The 20,771-nt window shown below is 40.1% G+C and overlaps 1 protein-coding gene across 1 annotated transcript in view; it reads left to right on the forward strand.

Annotated features, from left to right (window-relative positions):
• The window catches only part of LOC129266175 (uncharacterized), a 69,946-nt gene that overhangs the window by 33,400 nt on the left and 15,775 nt on the right, over nucleotides 1-20,771 (forward strand). The window contains exons 2-11 of the mRNA XM_054904021.2: nucleotides 4,703-4,917; nucleotides 8,755-9,556; nucleotides 10,612-10,770; nucleotides 11,907-11,997; nucleotides 13,055-13,169; nucleotides 13,639-13,824; nucleotides 14,473-14,875; nucleotides 17,464-17,684; nucleotides 18,084-18,285; nucleotides 18,833-20,410. Of these exons, the coding sequence (XP_054759996.2) occupies nucleotides 4,738-4,917; nucleotides 8,755-9,556; nucleotides 10,612-10,770; nucleotides 11,907-11,997; nucleotides 13,055-13,169; nucleotides 13,639-13,824; nucleotides 14,473-14,875; nucleotides 17,464-17,684; nucleotides 18,084-18,285; nucleotides 18,833-20,410 (3,937 nt within the window). The 5' untranslated portion in view covers nucleotides 4,703-4,737. The remainder of the gene's footprint in view (nucleotides 1-4,702; nucleotides 4,918-8,754; nucleotides 9,557-10,611; nucleotides 10,771-11,906; nucleotides 11,998-13,054; nucleotides 13,170-13,638; nucleotides 13,825-14,472; nucleotides 14,876-17,463; nucleotides 17,685-18,083; nucleotides 18,286-18,832; nucleotides 20,411-20,771) is intronic.

A 20,771-nucleotide genomic window follows, 5' to 3' on the forward strand; every position in this document is an offset into this window, starting at 1 on the left:
ACAAGGAATTGGAACAAGTATTCGGTCATGTTCTCGCAGACGTCATTAATGTACTTTCCGTTTTCTTTTGCTCGATTTAACCGTAGAACCTGTATGAGACCCCCTCTCCTCGCTGATTGCCGGGCATGTTTTTGACATTATGCAATATTGCAGTTGAATTGTGGATGGTGAAACGCACTGAACTTAATGCGAACTTCAGAAGCATATACATTCTCTCACTTTGGGGAGGGCTTAGGTTGTGTTTTTTTACGCGAGACAACTGCTTTTACTTCTTGACCAGATCCTTTTACGATTAATGAAATCAGTCTGCTTTATCTCTGTTCGTTTCAAGTTGATTAATTTTTTTTTGTAAAGTCATTTTAGAGTTTAGTTTAGTGTTACGGGCAGTGGTTGGGCTCTGGAGTAGGAATTAAGTGCTAAGGCTGAAAGATGGGAAAGATAGGCTTGTCATTTAATACAAATTCGATGCGCTCATTTGGTCAGTGTCCTCGCACTTATAGCTGTTCAGTCTTTATTAAAGGAGAATGAAACTCTTGGAGCAAGTTAGCTTTTGTGAAAGCAGAAAAATCAAAGAATAAGATCAACAAAAGTTTGAGTAAAATAGGACTAGCAATAGAAGAGTTATGAGCATTTGAATGTCAAGATCACTAATGCTATGGAGATCCTCCTTTTGGCAATGCGACCAAGATCTATGATGTCACAGATCTCCCCTTTTGGACACTCTCCCCTTTTGGACACTGAAAATATACCCCAAAACATCTCTTTTTGCTCATTCTAATCATATGACAAAATGATTCATCAATGATATAATGTTGTGAAACCTCTGTACTTGTCCTCTCATAAAGAGAACACCTCACCTTGTGATAGACTATAAAAGTTAGAATATAAGTGAAATAAGTACTAAAGTAACGAGGGAGTTGTACGTGTGTGACATCACAGATCTTGGTCGCATTGCCAATGGGAGGATCTACATGGCATTAGTGATCTCAATATTCAAATGCTCATAACTTTCTCATTATTCATTCAATCTTCCTCAAATTTTCAACAATATGTTTCTTTGATTTTTCTCTTTGATATGGATTCAGCTGGTTTCATGGGTTTCATTCTCCTTTAAAGTTACCGAATTTGACACTTTTGTGAAGAAACAGTGTAGAAATTATCGTAAAGGAAAACAATGTGTGCATGGAAATGAGTTAAGAAAATATTATTTGAATAACATAGTAAAAAGAAATTATGAAAGCAGGTTTATTGAAACATTAAAGTAATTATATAAAGCAGGATTACATGTATAAAAGAAGGTTTGTAGAAACATAAAAGAGGGTTTAAAGAAGCAGATGGTTTATATAGAAACATATAAAAGAAGGTTTATAGAAACATGCATTTATGATCACTTAAAGAAAGTTGTAAATAAGCTCCTAGATAAAGGAATAAAAAAATCAAAAGAAGTATAGCTTACAAAGAACATCCCAAAGAAAAAAAATACAGAAAAGATGCACATGAAATAAATCAAAATGATACACTTTTAATATACTTTAGGATAGATGCTCACCAAAACATATTTGGCTATACATGGAGTTGAGTCATCCATTCATAATTGAAAGAAACTTTATCAAATATTCATCATCTATTTTCATCTATTTCTTATTCATCTTGATCATGATATAGAGGGCAAGTTTCATAGGAAAGTTTGGAGTGAATTTCTACCCCCCCCCGATATCTCAGTCTTTCTTCACTTTGCTTTGGTTATACTTATTTATTGTTAATATTTCTTTCTATATTACTTCTTTATTGTCTTTGCGACTTTTTTTCTTTCTCTTTGTCTATCTTTATTTTTCTCCTTTATTTTTCTCTTTCTTTTCTTCCTCAATAGATTATCTTAATATTTTCCTTCACATTTGAGTTTTTCTCTCCCTCATATTTCATATGTCTTTTTCATACTTCAATAAATTTCATCTAGTTGCCCACCTGCTCTCTTCTCTCCTGTGTTTGTCCTCTCTCTGTCTGTCGGTTGTTCATCTGCTTTGTTTGCCCCCTTTCCAAAGTTGCCCTTTCACGTTTCTTCTTCAATCAAGAGTTCAAAACATTGTGTAATAACACAGAAATAGATCATGAACACCTTTTGCCTTGCATTGGCCAATTTTAATCAGACACGATGTGCGTTATTACTCTTCAATGAGAAGGGTTCTCTGGCCTAAAAATAGAGCGACACTTCACCCAATAAACTTGGTTTAACACATGTTCAGTGTACGACAAATGATGCTCTCGATATATCGCAATGAGACAGAATAATTGGCTTGACTATGTAGCTCATATTCTACGTGTAATAGCTCAGGAGAAGCGAGGGGTATACATATATACTCATCAACCAATTACAGTAATGGCTCAAAAATAAAAGCAAATATTTCCCCCTTTCGTTCTCTCCTCGAAATTGCTCATATGACGATGACGTCGAGAGTATCCCAGCCATGGGTTTGTGAGAGAGGTGCGTCGTCGGGATGACATTGCAAACGATGTGACGTAAAGCCTTGCTCCCAGGCTCTCGGATGTATTATATATTTTCCCCGTCAGGTGATTTGGATGATTAAAAATCATAATTTCCATGAACATGTATAATTATCAGAATGCACTGTATGTTCAGACGATGTTCTTGCAGGGCATAAAAAATGCATTGATTATGAAAAAGATGGTTAAGTTAAATCAGACTATCCACAGCCAATCTGTATATGAGTTTTCTCCTTATAATTTCTCTCTTTTTATATTTTCCCCTTTGTATTCTATTCTATATTTTGCAACTACTAGTTACAGTGTGTGTTTGTGAATCTCTTGCCTCAGTCACACTTAACGAAACCGACCCCAAACCGACCAACGGTATGTCATTGGTAATAACCTAAATAGCTTTGGTCTGTTTGGTGTCTGGATCACTGGTGTGATTGTAGCATAACCATCTTTCTTTTGAAAAGTTGATTCATTTCTTTGTTCTCAACAAGCCCAACCTGACTCATCTCTGTATAATTGATGCAAGTATGAAAGGAAGGGTGTGTTCAGGCCAATGATACAAAACGCTTTTTATCGGCTTGTGTGCTGTATCAAAGGCTGCAGAAATTAATTTAAAAAAAATTGTTTGATGGCTCATAGAGACATTCATTTATTCATTTTTAAAACTTTTTGTTTATTTATTCATTTGTTCATTTGTTTGGTTCTTCATTAATTCATTCATTCTTCCACCTGTCCGTCCGTCCATCCATCCATTTATTTCTGCATGTTTCAACAGTTTACATCTTATGATCATGAACATAACAGCATATGATAAACATTTAAAAATATTCAATTATTTCACAATTGCATATGTCAATTGCATAGAAGCATAGAGAAAGTATTTTGAGAAAAAAATACTTTATTTTTATTGATCCAATACTTAAGTGAACATAATATTTTGCAACAAATTTCTTTCAAATGCATGATTCTAGACCAAAAATTATTCGCTTGAACACATTCTAGATGTTGGGTTGGTCTGAGCCTTGTATGTGATAGAAATGGAATCGGTAATGAGGAAATACTAATAACAGACTATGAATCATAAAACCAGCGGAGATCTTTATTGCCATTTGGCCTGTTTAAAAAAAAATCAATTTGGGATACCCGGTAATGATCTTTTTAAAACAGCAAAAATGCTGTTTAAAATTTCATACTTTATGCTTGGGTATGTCATCTGAAATGTATCGTGAGAAGTGGGAAAATTTGGAGTGGATAAGACAATGCTAGATTAGTCTTTTGAGTGATGAGAATGATGCATGGCATAATAAAAAAAGAGCTATGTGGTAGTTAATGTTAGCTTTTGAAATACATCCTAAAAATGTTAAATTCAGCATTTTCTCTTTTGACTATTTATTTATTTATTTATTTATTCATCTATTTATCTATTTATCTATTTATCTATTTATTTATTTATTTATTCATGCATGAATAGGTATTGGATAGATGTAAAGAGAAAAATATTATTTAGAGGTGTTCTACTGGGATTCCTTCCCTAAAAATAATGATGAACTTATAGGTATTTTAGATAAACATGAAGGTGTATATCGTAAGGAAATATGTATCAGTATTAGATGTATTAAATTATGATTCCTCCCATTTGTTTTGCTTCCTTCTTTGGCCTCCTCTTAACATGGGTAATGACAAAATCCTTTGTTGTCATCTTTCAGCTTTTCCCAAAATGGCACAAACTAAGATTTAGGGAAACCAAATGTTGATCTATTTATTGTCTGAAAGGCTTTGCGGCTTTCAACAGCAAATCTTGTGGCTGGCTCGTGAAGAGCAAAGACTTGCTCCGACAAGAATACATGATGCTTCACCGGAACTCTTCAGATATTGCCATATATCCAAACTGGAAGAAGATACAGTGATTTATATGGTTCAAAGGATTATATTCTGTAATGTCATCTGTTTTGCGGCGTGCCATTTGTATTTGATGTCCAGCAGAAAAGAGCACATAGAAAAATTCAAATTTTCATATTTGAGATTAGAGGATATCAACCATGGTATCCTTAGAGATTAATTGTAATATTGAAAAAGGATGAAAAAAGTCTTGGATTCTATTCCAAGTAAACATGAAAATCGTCACTGGACATTGCAGTTTGATCCCTCTTAAGCCAATATTCATCAAGTATCCTTAACGTGTGTTCATTCTTTACTTTCGTTGCAGACTCGCGACCCCAGATTGACCCGTCTAAGTTTGACATGGACGAGGCTGAGGCTGCCAACATGCTGATATCGCTGGGCAACTCGCGATCGGGAACGCCGTCTTTCACACCGATTCAGCATCACTCGGCTCCCCACTCTCCCCGTACCGCTTCCAAGACGCCGTCTCCTGCCCACTTCGGCCACCGCAGCCAGACTACTTTCATGCCCATCTCACAGGTATAAATCATCATTATTGTAGGCGTACAACAGACTATGCTGCAACAAAAACATCTTTTCTGTCTGATGTTTGTTTTGTTTAAATTAGTCTTAAATAGTTGAAATAGTAAGGAATGTCTTGATGATTCATTTCAGAGGTCATCAAATCCTACCATTGAAATAACTTTACAGATTAATATTCAGACACTTATGACACATTGTGTTGGTAGAGTTGTTTAACCTGGATCGATCGGTCAATCAATCGAAATCGATCGATCGGGTCAGTCAGTCAGTCAGAGTTGGTTAAAGCCATGCTTGGCCATCAACTTTGACCAAGCTACTCTGTCCATTCTCTATCCTTTTTACAAATATTTTAAACATGTCTTGATCAGTCATTTCAAAGTAAAACACACAAGGTGCATGATTTGGTGATAATGCATTACTTTACATGACGGAATGATTCAGGAAGACTGGATAAATTCAAGATTTCCTCGTCAGCGATCCCATTGAGAGTTAGTGAAAGCCATCCTTGGCCATCTACTTTGGCCAAGCTCTAGCCTGTCCATTCTCTCCACATGTAATATTACACCTCTGCTGCCACCTGAAAAGAGAAATTAGGTTCTGGGTGGGTCCGTTGTCATTATTCCTCTTAAAGGATGGAAATCTGGGGCCTGTTTCATAAAGAAGTTAAAACTCGGTTAGTTTGCAATTTTGGTAACTACCATCGTAACAGCATAGCGGCCAGTCACGATAAAGCTTTTTATGGGACTCACAATAATGGCAAAGTTACCATAGTTGTAACACTTTTTGAAACGGGGCTCCCGGACCCCATCTTACAAAGACTTGTAAGTGATCTAAACTTCTGTTGTTAGGAGATATGGGCCCCGTTGTACAAAGAGTTACGATTGATCCAATCAATTGTAACTCTCTGGAAATCCATCAGTGTCATAATTTTTTCTACAGGAAATTTGCAAAATGTCCTTTGTAATAAAAGGAGAACACCCCAAATTGTCAAGAAATCAATGAATTTATGGATATGCATTCATATCTAGATTTTTTTTTGAACAAACATGCATTTCATATGTTGACTTTGCTGGCTTTCCATAGTTGCGATTGATCGGATCAATCGTAACTCTTTGTACAGCGGGGCCATGATCAATCGCAAATTGAGTTTGATTTGAATTGAATCTATCGCAAAGATCTATAAGACACGGCTGCTTGTGGTATCCGTGGAGGTGCATACCGGTGCTTGCATGATGATAATAATTATGCTTGCTGATATAGCGCTTAAGTCACCTTTTCAGAAGTCTCTAAGCGCTCTACATGTTTAATCATGTACAGTAACGCAGCATAATTACACTGTCTTTAGCAGAACGGCTGTTATGCGCTCTGCGTTTCAAGAAATAAATAAGTGCAGCACAATGTGGGTAAATTTCTTGCTGAAGGAAAACACACCTTGGCTTGGAATCGAACCCACGTCATTAGGATTGAAAGATGAGAGGCATTACCATTAGACCATGATGCCCCCGCATAGATTTGATTGGTTCAGAAAACACATACGTCAGTGAAAATCACTGGACTATTTGCTTTGTGAAAAACTCCCCTGGCGGGTACATCATCCGATCCCAACCGCTACTCGGGTCTAATGAGGACACCTCCCATATGTAGTCCGCTTTGTATGCCGGTCATGTGCCTGGATCGGCGAAATGAATATGCCCGATTCACCCAAAGCGGCATGTACCAGACAGCTATAACTAAAGTAATTGGTTATTTGCAAGACTGTCCTGTCCAACCTCGCCTCAAAATATACATCCCCGAGACCTCATCTCCAACAACATCAGCATTCCTTGCTGCCCCCATTTAAATCCTCTCTCCTCTTTTTTTTTTGGGGGGTAAATATTTCCTAGTAGTCTTGTTTGAGTTTCCTAATGTTCCTCCGGAGGCATCGTGTCATGTACTTAAGAAGGGTATCCAGTATTTATAGGGATAGTTGAGAGGCGATTGTTTATATGCTTTGATGAATGTGTTTGTTGATTATGCTTCACGTTTTGTCATGAAAACGCTCCATGGTTCATCAATCATGCCATTGAGGGTGATGACGAGAATGGCAATGGGGGTGCAAAGATTTCCGGTAGGGACAATACAAAACAATACCTGTAAAGTTTGCGAATGTTAGATGTACAAAATCGATATTCATGGTGGGATGTCTTTGATGAATGTTTAACACTGTAAAATCTAATCTAATGAAATGATCAATCGGGAATTGATATTGCAAAATGATGAAGGAAAGAATTGCGTACTGTATTGGAAGTGCATGTTGATTTGTAAAAGTCAGCAGGTTTCCCGCCATTACCATGGCCGAATTGATGAATTGGGAAAGACATTTATTTGTCTGTCTTTTCTTGAATGTTTATGAAACAGCAGAATGTTTCATTATCGATTTATACAATTTTGTTATCCTGAAAACTTGAAAAAGCTTTTCAAACTTTAAAAAGTATGTTTCAAACTTTTCTTTTTCTGCTGCAGTGTTTAAAAAAAAAATCCCACCTTTTGGTCTCATTTCACTCCATTACAGTTATTTGTTTGAACAAATTGAAACTGCAAATATATTGATATTGTTAGTTATGTTTGTTTTTATTGTACAAATTTCAAGAGTACCGAAGACTAAAGTATGAAAATTATTTACATATCATGCTCAGAATTTAGATGTTTTTACAGAGTTGAATTGAAACCGAAATTTTTTATTAATAAATCTTTAATCAGACATCAAATGCAATTTTATATTAGTTTTAATCTGTACACTGTACCCCAAATTTGGTAATTACAATGAGACAGGAATTCAATATTGAATGTCATGTGTTTTTATATCAGATGAAGCAACAAAAAATATAAATATGATGCCAAGATTAAGGCATTTTTGAAACATACTGATATATTCTCAAACAAAATATTTTTTGAATAATGAAATCATTTTTCTTGCACTTTGGTTTGAATTTATAGAACTGGGGAGCATTTCATGAAACAAAAAGTCAGTGATTATCACTGACTACTGTTATAAGCTACTGAAATCCTTGCATCTGATTGGCTCAGAGTAAATTGGTCAGTGAAAATCACTGATAAACCTTTTCATGACACCCTCACCTCGTCTTCATATTGATCATTGATGAGATGAAATTTGTTTTATTTGAAAAATGATGCAACTATTATACAGATTGGTTAGTGTGGCTTGTAGATGAGCATATCTGATAACGCATTCTTCAGAGATGCCATATTTCAGATTTTGCCTGATTCAAGGCCTTGACAAGTTTCCATTCCAGGCTTTTTCCGGCTTTGTATTATGTACCATGTATGAGGCTTTAATATGTTCCGGGGGGGGGGGGGGGGGGGGGGTGTTTCACAAAATGTAAGTATGACTTAGAGTTGCACTTAAATGCCCAGTTGCGTGCGTTATAAAGGCATGACAGCATTGGTCAGATGATGAGATCATGCCAAGAGGACGCTCACTACTGCGTATTAAACATTAAAATTGTGCGTTGCATATGTATCATGTATGCATCAGCATTTAAGTGCGACTCTTTGTCATCTTTATGAAACACCTCCAGGTTTCTTTCCAGGGGGCCGTTTCATAAAGCTGTTTGTAAGTTAAGAGCGACTTTAAGAACGACTAGTGATCCTTTCTTACGCGCTCAACCATCGCCAATGAATATACCGTTTACCATAAGAAAGGATCACCAGTCGTTCTTAAAGTCGCTCTTAACTTACGAACAGCTTTAAGAAACACCCACCAGGTCCAGTGAGAAAACTAACTGGTGTTCCTGATTCTTACATTTGAAACATTTGAATTTGATTCGTTTTCAGATGCAACACGGCTCTCACTCTGGCACTCCAAGCCGATGGGGAAGCAGTACACCAATCTCTGGAAGATCTTCTGAGGTCACATCCCCTAGACTCCAGCCTGGTCACAGCTCCGGCTCTACACCGACAGTGCAGACAGGACTCAATTTTGCCACTCCGGTCAGCCCTCACAAGCTCCAGATTCGCATGGAGCATGCCAAAAGGGAGTATTCCAGGAGAACAGATAGCCAGGACTCTGGAGTGGAACTAAGCGGAAGTACTCCCAAATCGCCTGTCTCGGCCCAGCTCTCTGGGTCGTCGTCAGGCACGCCTAGCCAGCTGTCGGGACAGCATATCCTATCGCCGGTCAACGTCACAAAGCAGCAGCCAAGAGCAGTATCGACACAGGCTCAGCAGCAGCAACAGCAGCAACAGCCACATCAGCAGCATCCTCAAGGAGAGAAAAGCCACTTTGAGTTCCCCCCACCACCGTCTGAGAACAAACTCCGAGCTGCTCTCTTGGCTCCACCGAATCAGACAATGTCTGGCAGTATCCACGTCCAGGAAACCCAGACAAGTCCCAGTAATGATAAGACCAGTAAAGGAACACAGTCAAAGGAAGGACATTCTGGAGATGATGTTTTTGTCCAAGAAACTAGGAGGCAGAAGAGCGATGACCAGGGGCGAGAGGTTCCTCAAGGTGGGCGCGTCGTACCCCAAGGCGAGCAGCAGGTTGGCCAAGCCCCCATGACACCATCAGCTTTAGTACCGCTGGTGACAAAGGGCGCAAAGGACAGTAGCAAAGGAGATAAGAAGGATGGAAGTGGTAAGTATGATCACGTGTGTGGAACTGTGGTCTGATTAAAGCGCCCTCTCACACAAGGGGTCCAGAGCTTGCACCTTATGAAAAGGCGTTTCATTCACATGTGCTCCTCCTGACTGAAATGTGTGAAATGGGCACCTGAGCTCAGTAACACAAAGGTTTGCGATTAATCCTAGTTCATCTACAACCAGATAGTCTACAAACCATCTGGTGCAATTGCCATGTCAGCCATTTACCATACTGTCTAGCTTACAGTCAGGCAATACCAGTTTCGTTTGATATTCACTTACTAGTCTTTTACCAAGTCTATAAGGTTATTAAAATGAACTGTTTATGAACCAAATTTTCATTTGGCAAAGTAAAAAAAAAAAGTGGATGAGATGGAAATTAGACTAAATTAGAATTAGGCTATGAGTGGGTATTAGACCAAGTGTAGTGTACATGTAGCCCAAACAGGAATTGCACCAAAGTGATAGAAGACAAAATTTGTATTATCCCATATGGCATTAGACTATCTGAGATCTAGACCAACTGTTTGTAAACCAAGTGAATTATATTAAAACCATTAAAGCAGACCTGCCAACCTTCTACAGCAAAAACAAAGTATTCTTAGAAGGAAAAAAAGTATTTTTGACAAAAAAAGAGTATTTTCAAAAATTTGTGTCAACGAAACAATCGCCAGCCTGTTGTAGTGAGATCAGTGAAAACACATGTGAATTGACTCTACTTGAAAACTTGATAATTCACCCTTTTAAACATGTGCTCGTAGGCAAGAATTTACTTGTTCCTTTCATGCAACAAGTTACTGGCCCGACAGTGATTTTTACCAGTCTAGGACTGCAGGACCGGCGCTAGTGTCACGTGTTGTGTATAATTCATACTCCATGATCTGAAATTTTAAAACAAAGTAACAAATCATACAAAAAAAGTATTGGTGTATTCATATCAATATAGAGGAACAATTACTCTAAAAAGGGAACGGTTGGCATGTCTGTTAAAGGTATGTCGGGAGCTTACTCAAAAGACTGATTTGAATGCAATCTTCATTTTTTCTGTAGCCCAAGTTGTAGTCCCACCTGGCCATGTACCCGTCTTTTACTGGCATTCTCTGGTCCCGATCTTCAACATCAGTCATCCTTCGGCTTCTTCCTCTCCGACACCCAGCGAAGCCCAGGCTATACCTGGCAGTCAGCAGGGAGCAGCCAGTCAGATGCAAGGTGAGTTGATGATGTCATCAATGGGGGTGGAGCCTCGGGGCTTAAACTTTATCACTGATGGTAACATTACCATCATGCTAACTACCGTGGCAGCCTTGCTTATAATGGTCAGTCAATTCTTAGGTCCATATACATGGCTAAGTTTGCAATCCATCCCATTCTGAGTGCAAACTAGGTCCAGGTGCCCATTTAGGGAGGGAGATGCAATCAAATCCAGCTCAAGAATTTGAATACATGCTGATTTTCTAGTAATCAGAAGCGCATATTTGAGACTTTTATGTTGATTTTGCATAAACACAAACTTTCTGATGATTCTGCTATGGCCCATGGACAGAACATATTTCAGATAATGGACAATGATGTGACAACTTGGGAGCTCTGGAAGTATTTTGTCATGGGAATAATACGCAAGGATCTTTCTTTTATGTATTTTATTTTTTGATGCATTTTAAATTTGATTCAGTCAAGAGTTTTAAACTCACGAATTTGATTGCATGCTGACTTTCAAACAATCATAAGTGCATATTTGAGACTTTCATGTTGATTTTGCTCGATCACAAACTACATGCAATGGCCCGAGGATAATTCTTGTTTCACATAATGGACAATATCGTGATAATTTGCTCTAGATACCGTATATTTTGTTGTGGGAATATATTACAAGGATTTTTTTTCTTTCAACAGTTATTTTGTTATGCATTGTACATTATATAGAGTCTGCTCTGTAAGGAATTGTGACATTTGCCTGTTGAACATGTATCTCACACTTCTCTTTTGTCCTATATTATCTCTTCTTGTCCTTTCTTTCTATCTCTCTATCTCTCTATGTGTCTCTCCTATTTTATTCTACATCTCCCATCTCCCTTTCTCTCTTTCACTTCTCTACTCTTCTCTTTCTCTTCCCCTTCTCTCGACCCCTCTCTCTTCTTCTCTCTCATTCATTATACCCCCTCTCCATCTCTCATCCCCTCTCAACCTTTCACCTTTTTCTCATTCTCCGTGTTTCTCTCTCCAACTCTCTCCATCTCTCTCAATCTCTCAACCTTTCACTTTTCTATCTTTCATTTTCTTCATCTCTCTCCATCTCTCACCTCCTTCCTTCCTCTCTTCCTCTCCCTCCCCTTCTCCTCTCTCAGGTGATACGATAAAGTTGTCTGGAGTGAGAACGGTGCAAGGAACGACTATCCTGGGAAAACACGATGGACTCCTGCCAAAAAGGGAAGAAGGGTAAGACGTCACTCACACTACCTGTCTCTCTTAACCTGTCAATGAACCCTTGGGAGCCTTTCATGAACAGTTTTGCAGTGATTGTCACTGACCAATTTGCTCTTGGCCAATCGGGTTCAAGGATTTTGGTAGCTTTTAACATTTGTTGATGACAAAACTATTCATGAAATGCTCCTCAGTCTTGATGAAGAAGCCATTTTTGTGTTATGATTATTCTATGGAGTTATGATTCTTTCTGTTCTAGAATATATCAATTACTATATCTTTCTTCTTGCCTAATTGATGTTGTGGTTGGTATTCATTGATTATTCTTGGGATGGGTATTATTATGAGCATCAGCGTATCAACATCACCTTTATAATCATAATCTATAATCATTATTATACAATTCCCAAGAATGTTCTGTATTTCTGATTGGTCCAAATCGGATCACATGATAGTCAGCAAATTGCAATATTGCATCCAAAATGCACTATCCTGTACTCTGACGTCATACCAAATGTACTATCCTGCACTCTGACGTCATACCAAATGTACTATCCTGCACTCTGACGTCAGAGTGCAGGATAGTGTGAGGTCTGGAATTATCTAGAATTTAGATCAAATATATAATTCGGGGCAACTCAGTAACATGGGTGGGGGGGTGTATAAAACAAACAATGCACGCATTCTTGTGCATAGAGGACCTAAATAACGAACTCTGTGCTCGACTCGCCAATTGGATATACCGCACTCGGTCCTGCGGACTTCGATGTGGTATATCCATTGGCTCTTCTTGCACATCGTTCATTAGTTGGCCCTGCATGCACGTGCATTATTTGTATACTACCATCACGATCACTACCATCATCATCATCACCGTTACTACCACCATCATTGTCATCCTCATGATGATGATGATGATGACGGCGACAACGAGGACGACGATCATCATAATTGTAACTGCAGTAAATGTGTTAATCATAATATGAGTATTATCTATGTTGCTATCTTGATGACAAAGGTAATCATTATTACATATGATCATTCATCCTATCTGTCTCTGTTTTACTCTCAGACCAAGTGCGTTCACTTTCCCTCCCACTGCCGATAGCGTATCTCCCAGTAAGAGACGATCACAATCTCTCAGCTCATTACCCAAGGATGAGAAGGAACCAAGAAGTCCAAGAAAGGTAGGTCAAGCCCCTACTTTTCAAAGCTTTTTCCTTCTCCCTAAAGGGCTTCAGAAATTTTGTGCTTAGAAAATTTGTTGCACTATCAACTTTGCTCATTCTCCTGAAGACGACAAGAACACACTTGTCGAAACATTGAGTTTGGGTGGTCCATTTTAGGACCAACATTTGCCCAAGAAAGATACATGATGTTCCGTGAAACCTATTACACTATTCTTCTTCGCCATGGAAACTTTCAGAAGTTACATCTATTAATTGAATTATTATCATAGAGCTGCTCTGCTTGATGATATGATTTTGTTTTTTTATTGTAATTCAGTTCAAGCCAAATGACACATTGTATTAAACTTAGTAGCAATTTATGGAGCTGTTTTTCATTTTATGAGAGGTATTCTTAACATTTTGTGGGCAAATTGCCCATTGCCAATTCATTTGTATAGTGGTTTCCCTTCCTCCTTTTTCTTCACAGAGTCGAGATAAAGACCATGTGAGGCGTCCCATGAATGCTTTCATGATCTTCAGCAAGCGACATCGAGCTCTGGTCCACCAGAGACATCCGAACCAAGACAATAGAACAGTCAGCAAGATCTTGGGAGAGTGGTGGTACGCGCTCAAACCAAAGGAGAAACAAAAATACCATGAACTAGCATTCCAGGTGAGTTAACAGCTCTTGGCTTTCGTTAGCATGTTTATTATAGAGTTGTGGGTTCAAGTCCCTGCCTTAAGAAAGGTGGTTAAAACATGGCAATAAAATGGTCAGAAAGATTTTGAGAGATTGGTGGTACCCGCTCAAACCAAAGGAGAAACAAAAATACCATGAACTAGCATTCCAGGTGAGTTAACAACTGTTGGCTCTCATTGGCATTTCAATCAGAGAGTCATGGGTTCAAGTCCCAGCTGCAGCATTATTTCCTTCAGAAAAGATATCAGCTTTGTGGTGCACGTTACCCAGGTGTAGATAATCAGAACCTGGCAGGAATATTCATTTCTTGAAGTTCTTGTGCACCAAGATGGTAGTTTGGCTGCAGTCATAGTAATACTGAAAATTAGTAACTTTAGCATTCTGCAGGGAGGGAACAATTTTTTTTGATAATAAGTTTCATCATCGGGGAGCTTTTGGAACACGGGATGAAATCGTAATAGGACAGAAGTATCAAACAAGATTGAATTGTACATTCCGAGTCCTAAATTCCTTTGGACTGAGCATGTACACATTGATACTCTGTGTATTTGTAAAATTATCTTCTGTGACTTATGAATGATTTTGATGAAGTGGGGTAAAATATGTATTTCTGTCTAACAGGTGAAAGAGGCTCACTTCAAGGCCCATCCTGACTGGAAGTGGTGCAGCCGGGAGCGCAAGAAGTCGGCGAGCGGGGGGTCGGGTTCCGGCGGGCATTCCACCAGCCCCATGGCTAGCCCAGGCCCCCTGACTAGCCCCGGTCCACTGACCAGCCCTGGTCCCGTCACCAGCCCTCTCCTCCTCTCCCCATCACATCACATGATGAGCCCACTGACCAGCCCGCTGCCACTGATTAGCCCCAGTCAGCTGACTAGCCCAGGATCTCTGCATCGGGCTAGCCCGAGTAGGATGCTGAGTCCTGGAAGGCTTCGGAGTCCAATCCATGGGGAGATCCATAAAGAGAAGAGAAGACTATTTGAGTCTGATAGTGCAGACTCTGGTCCTAGTCCTGCTTGGGAACCAGGTGAGTTATAGACAATTATTGACTATTTGAGTCTGATAGTGCGGACTCTGGTCTTAGTCCTGCTTTGGAACCAGGTGAGTTATAGACAATTTTGACTTTTTGAGTCTGATAGTGCGGACTCTGGTCTTAGTCCTGCTTTGGAACCAGGTGAGTTATAGACAATTTTGACTTTTTGAGTCTGATAGTGCGGACTCTGGTCTTAGTCCTGCTTTGGAACCAGGTGAGTTATAGACAATTATTGACCATTTGAGTCTGATAGTGCGGACTCTGGTCTTAGTCCTGCTTTGGAACCAGGTGAGTTATAGACAATTTTGACTTTTTGAGTCTGATAGTGCGGACTCTGGTCTTAGTCCTGCTTTGGAACCAGGTGAGTTATAGACAATTATTGACTATTTGAGTCTGATAGTGCGGACTCTGGTCCTAGTCCTGCTTTGGAAACAGGTGAGTTATAGACAATTATTGACTATTTGAGTCTGATAGTGCGGACTCTGGTCTTAGTCCTGCTTTGGAACCAGGTGAGTTATAGACAATTTTGACTTTTTGAGTCTGATAGTGCGGACTCTGGTCTTAGTCCTGCTTTGGAACCAGGTGAGTTATAGACAATTATTGACCATTTGAGTCTGATAGTGCGGACTCTGGTCTTAGTCCTGCTTTGGAACCAGGTGAGTTATAGACAATTTTGACTTTTTGAGTCTGATAGTGCGGACTCTGGTCTTAGTCCTGCTTTGGAACCAGGTGAGTTATAGACAATTATTGACTATTTGAGTCTGATAGTGCGGACTCTGGTCTTAGTCCTGCTTTGGAACCAGGTGAGTTATAGACAATTATTGACTATTTGAGTCTGATAGTGCGGACTGTGGTCTTAGTCCTGCTTTTGAACCAGGTGAGTTAGAGACAATTATTGACCAACGAACGTAGAGGGCAGCAACACACAAGCGTGTTGCTCTAAGGAAGGTCAACTCCGCTCGAATTTTGTGACCACTTTAAAAAATAAGGTGGGGTTTTGGGAAATTTGTCGAGTTGATTTTTTTTCATTTGTTAATTTTAAATATTTTTTAATGAACAATTATTAGATCGGTTATTCTGCGTATAAATATTAAATATATTACTTTCATTTTTAAAGAAAATATTCAGCTTAAATAATCATGATTTTGACATTTTTCCTCATTTTGGAATATTGAGCCTGTGACGAGGATACCTCATATCTCTTATTTTCTTCTGCTGAATTTCGCTGCACCATGCCACTAATAAATGCATAGACAACCACCGTAATAATCGAGGTCATTTTTCTGGCCTGGGTGCGCCGAGTCTGGGCCGGTCGCGCAGCTAGCTAGTGACGTTGATGATGCGCTGGGGCTTCAGGCGACTCGTCATAGATCTAGCAACTTAGACAATGACGTCTAATTTGCCTGGCCTGATTTGAAGTGTAATGGCTTCAGGGCTGATGTTTATCAACGATGATTGTTCAAGGTTAGATTTCAAATTTTAAATGTCATTTGACTTTTAAGTCTATAAATCTGAAATAAAGGCGCTGTATCCCCGAAATCCGGGTCTAAATTTCAACTCTGAGTCCGAGACCATGGCATGGACGGCGAAAAAACAACCCATGCATCGGATGCATTGCATTGGCTGCGCGCTGCGCTGCAGCTGCACTGTGATGATGGGTTCAGCGAAGAGCTCAGAGAAAATAAGGTGGTTATATTCAATCCCGAAATGCTTTGCGAGTGGTCACAAAATCGTCTTGATGCAAATCACCTAATACAGCCGTCTGGTGAAATCGCTGATAACAACAATCACCGATTTGGTAATGATTTTAGTTTCCTGAAACTTATATTTGTAAAGTTTTAAATATCAAAGTATGTTTTTATATGTATGTATATTCTTCAACATATTTTTAAAGTTATCTTTGATATTGTTGTAGTCATATTCTTTCATATTCGTTTTTTGATCGCTACTAATTTGTTGTTGTATTTGATCGGCATTTGATTTCGTTGGCATGAACAATAAAATACGCGCGCAGCTCAGCTGCATGCGCGTATCGAGTTGACCTTCCTTATAGCAACACGCTTGTGTGTTGCTGCCCTCTACGTTCGTTGTTATTGACTATTTGAGTCTGATAGTGCAGACTCTGGTCCTAGTCCTGCTTGGGAACCAGGTGAGTTATAGACAATTTTGACTTTTTGAGTCTGATAGTGCGGACTCTGGTCTTAGTCCTGCTTTGGAACCAGGTGAGTTATAGAAGGTGATTGACCATTCGAGTCTGAGATTGCAGTCCTGCCTGGGGACCTTGGGAGTTATACAATAATTGTTTATGCTGAGATAATTGAACTTAAAATAAACTCATATAATTATGATAGATGTGATAGACTGACAACAAGAAGTGAAAAGCTGTTGAGTCCTATTGTGTGGACTTTGATCTAAGTCCTGCCTGTGTACCTGGTGAGTGCTAAAAGATGAAGCATAATCTTGAACACACTGACAAACATTTGAGAGTACATTGGATGTGAGAAATGGGGAAATTCAAGAGCAAAGAATAGGATCTTTGTATTGTTGATTAATTAAAAAACTTTCCTTTCTTTTCCCTGTAGTAAAATCTGATTCAGAAAAGTCTATATCGCTTTGCCCCATCCCTGAGAAGGAGAAAGCGCCCCCTACCTTCAAACAGAGTCCAGTGCCCATGGACCGTTGCCAGTCGGCGGCCATGTTGCAGCTCCCACCTAAGAAGCGTTCGTTGAGTCTGAGTCATATGATCATGGGAAGTCCGACCAATCTTCACTCTCCAAGGCCGACGCCTCCCACACCCAAACAGGTATGAGAGTGTTAGCAGTCCTGATTTACTGGACTTGGTCCTTATCTACATAGAATAGAGTGACATATAGGCAGAACCATAATATTGGAGAAGCCAGGAAGTTCAAAGTAGAAAGTAGAGCTAAAGAAAAGAGGTCATCAAATTAAGATACATTGCAAAATAAACAACCCAATGCACTTATACATGTACATAATTATTCAAGGAAAGGTGGATAAAACTTTTTAAATAGAATCTTAATAGAAATAGAGAGACTTACAGGCAGAACCACATTATTCTGTCGCTGTTGATGTAACTCCCGTAGGAACTCGGCAAAGAATTTGAAGAAAAAAAGTATTGGGGAAGCCAGGAAGGTGATTATTACCATAACTCTCTTCCAATGATTTGTATAATTCCTTCCAGACCACACCCAGTCCAGTCAGTACTCCGGGCCGCTCCTCCCCCCTGAAGCCCAAGGTGGGTGATGAGCCACCGTCGACCACCAAACCTCTCGCACCCCTGACCCCTCTCAAGCAGCACCCCAGACCTCGGCTAGAGTCGGAGGAGACGCTAAGCGATGACGAGAGGATGGTCATCGATGAGGAGGGCGATGACGATGTCATCGGTATGTTTTGTTTTCTTGATTAAATTCATGCTTTTTGTAATGACTTTTGAAAGTCTGGGCCCCGTAACACGAAAGTAAGCGATTAATCGCTAATTTGAAAGAACAATTCTGATTGGTTCCCAGTCAGTCTACTGAACAAAATGCGCGTGCAACAATGATCGTGATAAGCCATTTCATTTAGCGATTAATCGCTAACCTTTTTGTTACGGGGCCCTGGGGTTCCTCTTAATAAAAAAAAAAGTGGAAATGCTATTTGCATTCTTGTTAAGTATGTGTGCGCTTGTTAAAGAAAATAAAGATTAAAGAATAAAAATTAAAAATATAAAGCCCGTGCAACCAATGTTCATTATCTTAAGATGCCTCCTTTCCCTATTGGTTGACAGCTTTTTCATATAATAGCACCCGCACTGTGAGTGAGAATAGAAAATTAAAGAAATATTCAACTGAACAATGAAATCCTGAATGCAAGAAAGAGTAAGGATGTCTTATCAGTGAGGTCCCAGGAAAACTTCTGTTGTAATGTAATTATTTTTTATTTCGTTACAAGCTGCCAATGGAGAAGAGAGAAATATGACACAGAGCAAACGCATTGATCTGGAATGCAAGGAAAACGTCGAAGTCAGCGACTCAGAGACAGAATCTGAAAACGAGACGACGATCGAGAACAAAGCGTTCCCTCAGCAGCGTTTCTCCCCGGTCATGAAGCAGCAGCTCCCACCCTCTGACAAACCCTACAGGCCTAAGCCAATCAAGATCAAGCCTGATTCAAACTCACCAATCAGGAACGAGATCGGGGGAGATCAGACGGACGGAGCATCCTCCAGGCCGGTGACGACGAAGAGTACGTTCCAGCCGACCGGTGCGGTGTTCAAGGCGCATTCTCCGCGTGGGAGGACGGATGCTGTCGGGAGCAAAGCAAAAGCTTTCCATGAGTATCATCCGTGGAAAGGAAAAGCAGACTCAAATCAGCAACAGACTTTATCTAAATCTGAACCTGCAGGACAGGAAAGGACAAATGAATCTAAGGATAATCAGGGTACATCGCATCAGGGATTGGATGATAGAAGCGGGAAGGACCAGAGAGACAGTAGCGTGTCTGGACAAGAGCCTCAGCATTCCGCACCTCGAGAGGCATTGGTCAGGAACACTCATTCGGTTGGATTACCAACCACCGTGCGCATTGCACCAAGCCCCGGGGCGGTGATCGTTCCAGGTCATGTGACCATAGCTCCGAACAGGCCGTCGTCTACTCCGGCCAACTTGAACCAGTCATTGCCAACGTCTGTCATTGTTGCGAGGACATCAGACATACAGAGTAATGTCCAAGGAAGCGGGAACTTGGCGACGTTAGTGCCAACGTCAGTCCAAGCAATTGTTAGCAGAGGATCTACCTTACAGCGTGCTTCGAGTATGGAGTTCCAGAGTGGCGTTGTTCAGATCGGGAGACCGGGTGGACTCACTAATGTGACTATTGCTTCGCCGAGTACGCCAACGACTCCTAAACCGGGATTTCCAAACATTAAACCTCTCACCACGAATATGATCGCCACGAATGCTGTCAATGTCAATACTATCCAGGGGAAGATACTAGCAACACCGCCCCCAGCGGAAGCGCCTGTCCAGATTCCGACCACCCCAACGGTCCTGACCAACTTGGTTTTGAAACCTAACGGGAGCGTGGTTCCGGTGCAGACGTACAACATGGCCCAGAATCCTGCAGTGGCGCAGCTCCAGTACATCCTGCCCTCTATCCCACAGATCAACACCGGGTCGAAGGTCACCGGCACCACCAACGTCCAGGTCGGGAGTCTCCAACTGACCCCGACACAACCCCAGTCTCAGGTGACCATCAAGGCTGTCCAGCAACCAAGCCAAGTCACCCTTGTCACCAATCAGACACCAGGGGGCGCCCCACATGCCATATCGGCTACCTCCATCAACCATGCTGCGCCCAACACGGGAATGATCACCCAACAGATCTTCAACCATGGGAACATCCATACCGTTATCCCGGTTATCACGACGCAACCGTTACCAATGAATCTTGCTCAGCAGGTAGTCACCGTGTCTCAGTCATCGGGATACCACACGAACACTCCGCAGTCTCAGCAGAGAGTCACAATAGGTGAGACCTAAGGCCGTTTAATAAAGCTGTCTGCTCATCATGCACAACTTTTTTCATGACTTGAGATACCGAGAATTTTTCCCATTTTAAGAAATAGGAGTGAGCTTTCTATGACAATTCTAATCAAATAGCAAACTTTGCACTCAAATTTGCTTATTAACAACAAGAAGCTTAGTTATGATATAAAAAAGGGTCAGGTCCACGATCAATTGGGCAAAATGAATTTTCATTATGTTTATTTTGAAGGATAAAATATGGATGGATTTAAAAAAATTCATTTACCAAACTTGCACATTAAAAACACATCATAAATAAAACATATCGAATTCAACAGTCCTCAATATCGATTGATCTGAATTTG

This window comes from Lytechinus pictus, chromosome 8 (genome assembly GCF_037042905.1).
Source record: "Lytechinus pictus isolate F3 Inbred chromosome 8, Lp3.0, whole genome shotgun sequence".
NCBI lineage: Eukaryota > Metazoa > Echinodermata > Echinoidea > Temnopleuroida > Toxopneustidae > Lytechinus > Lytechinus pictus.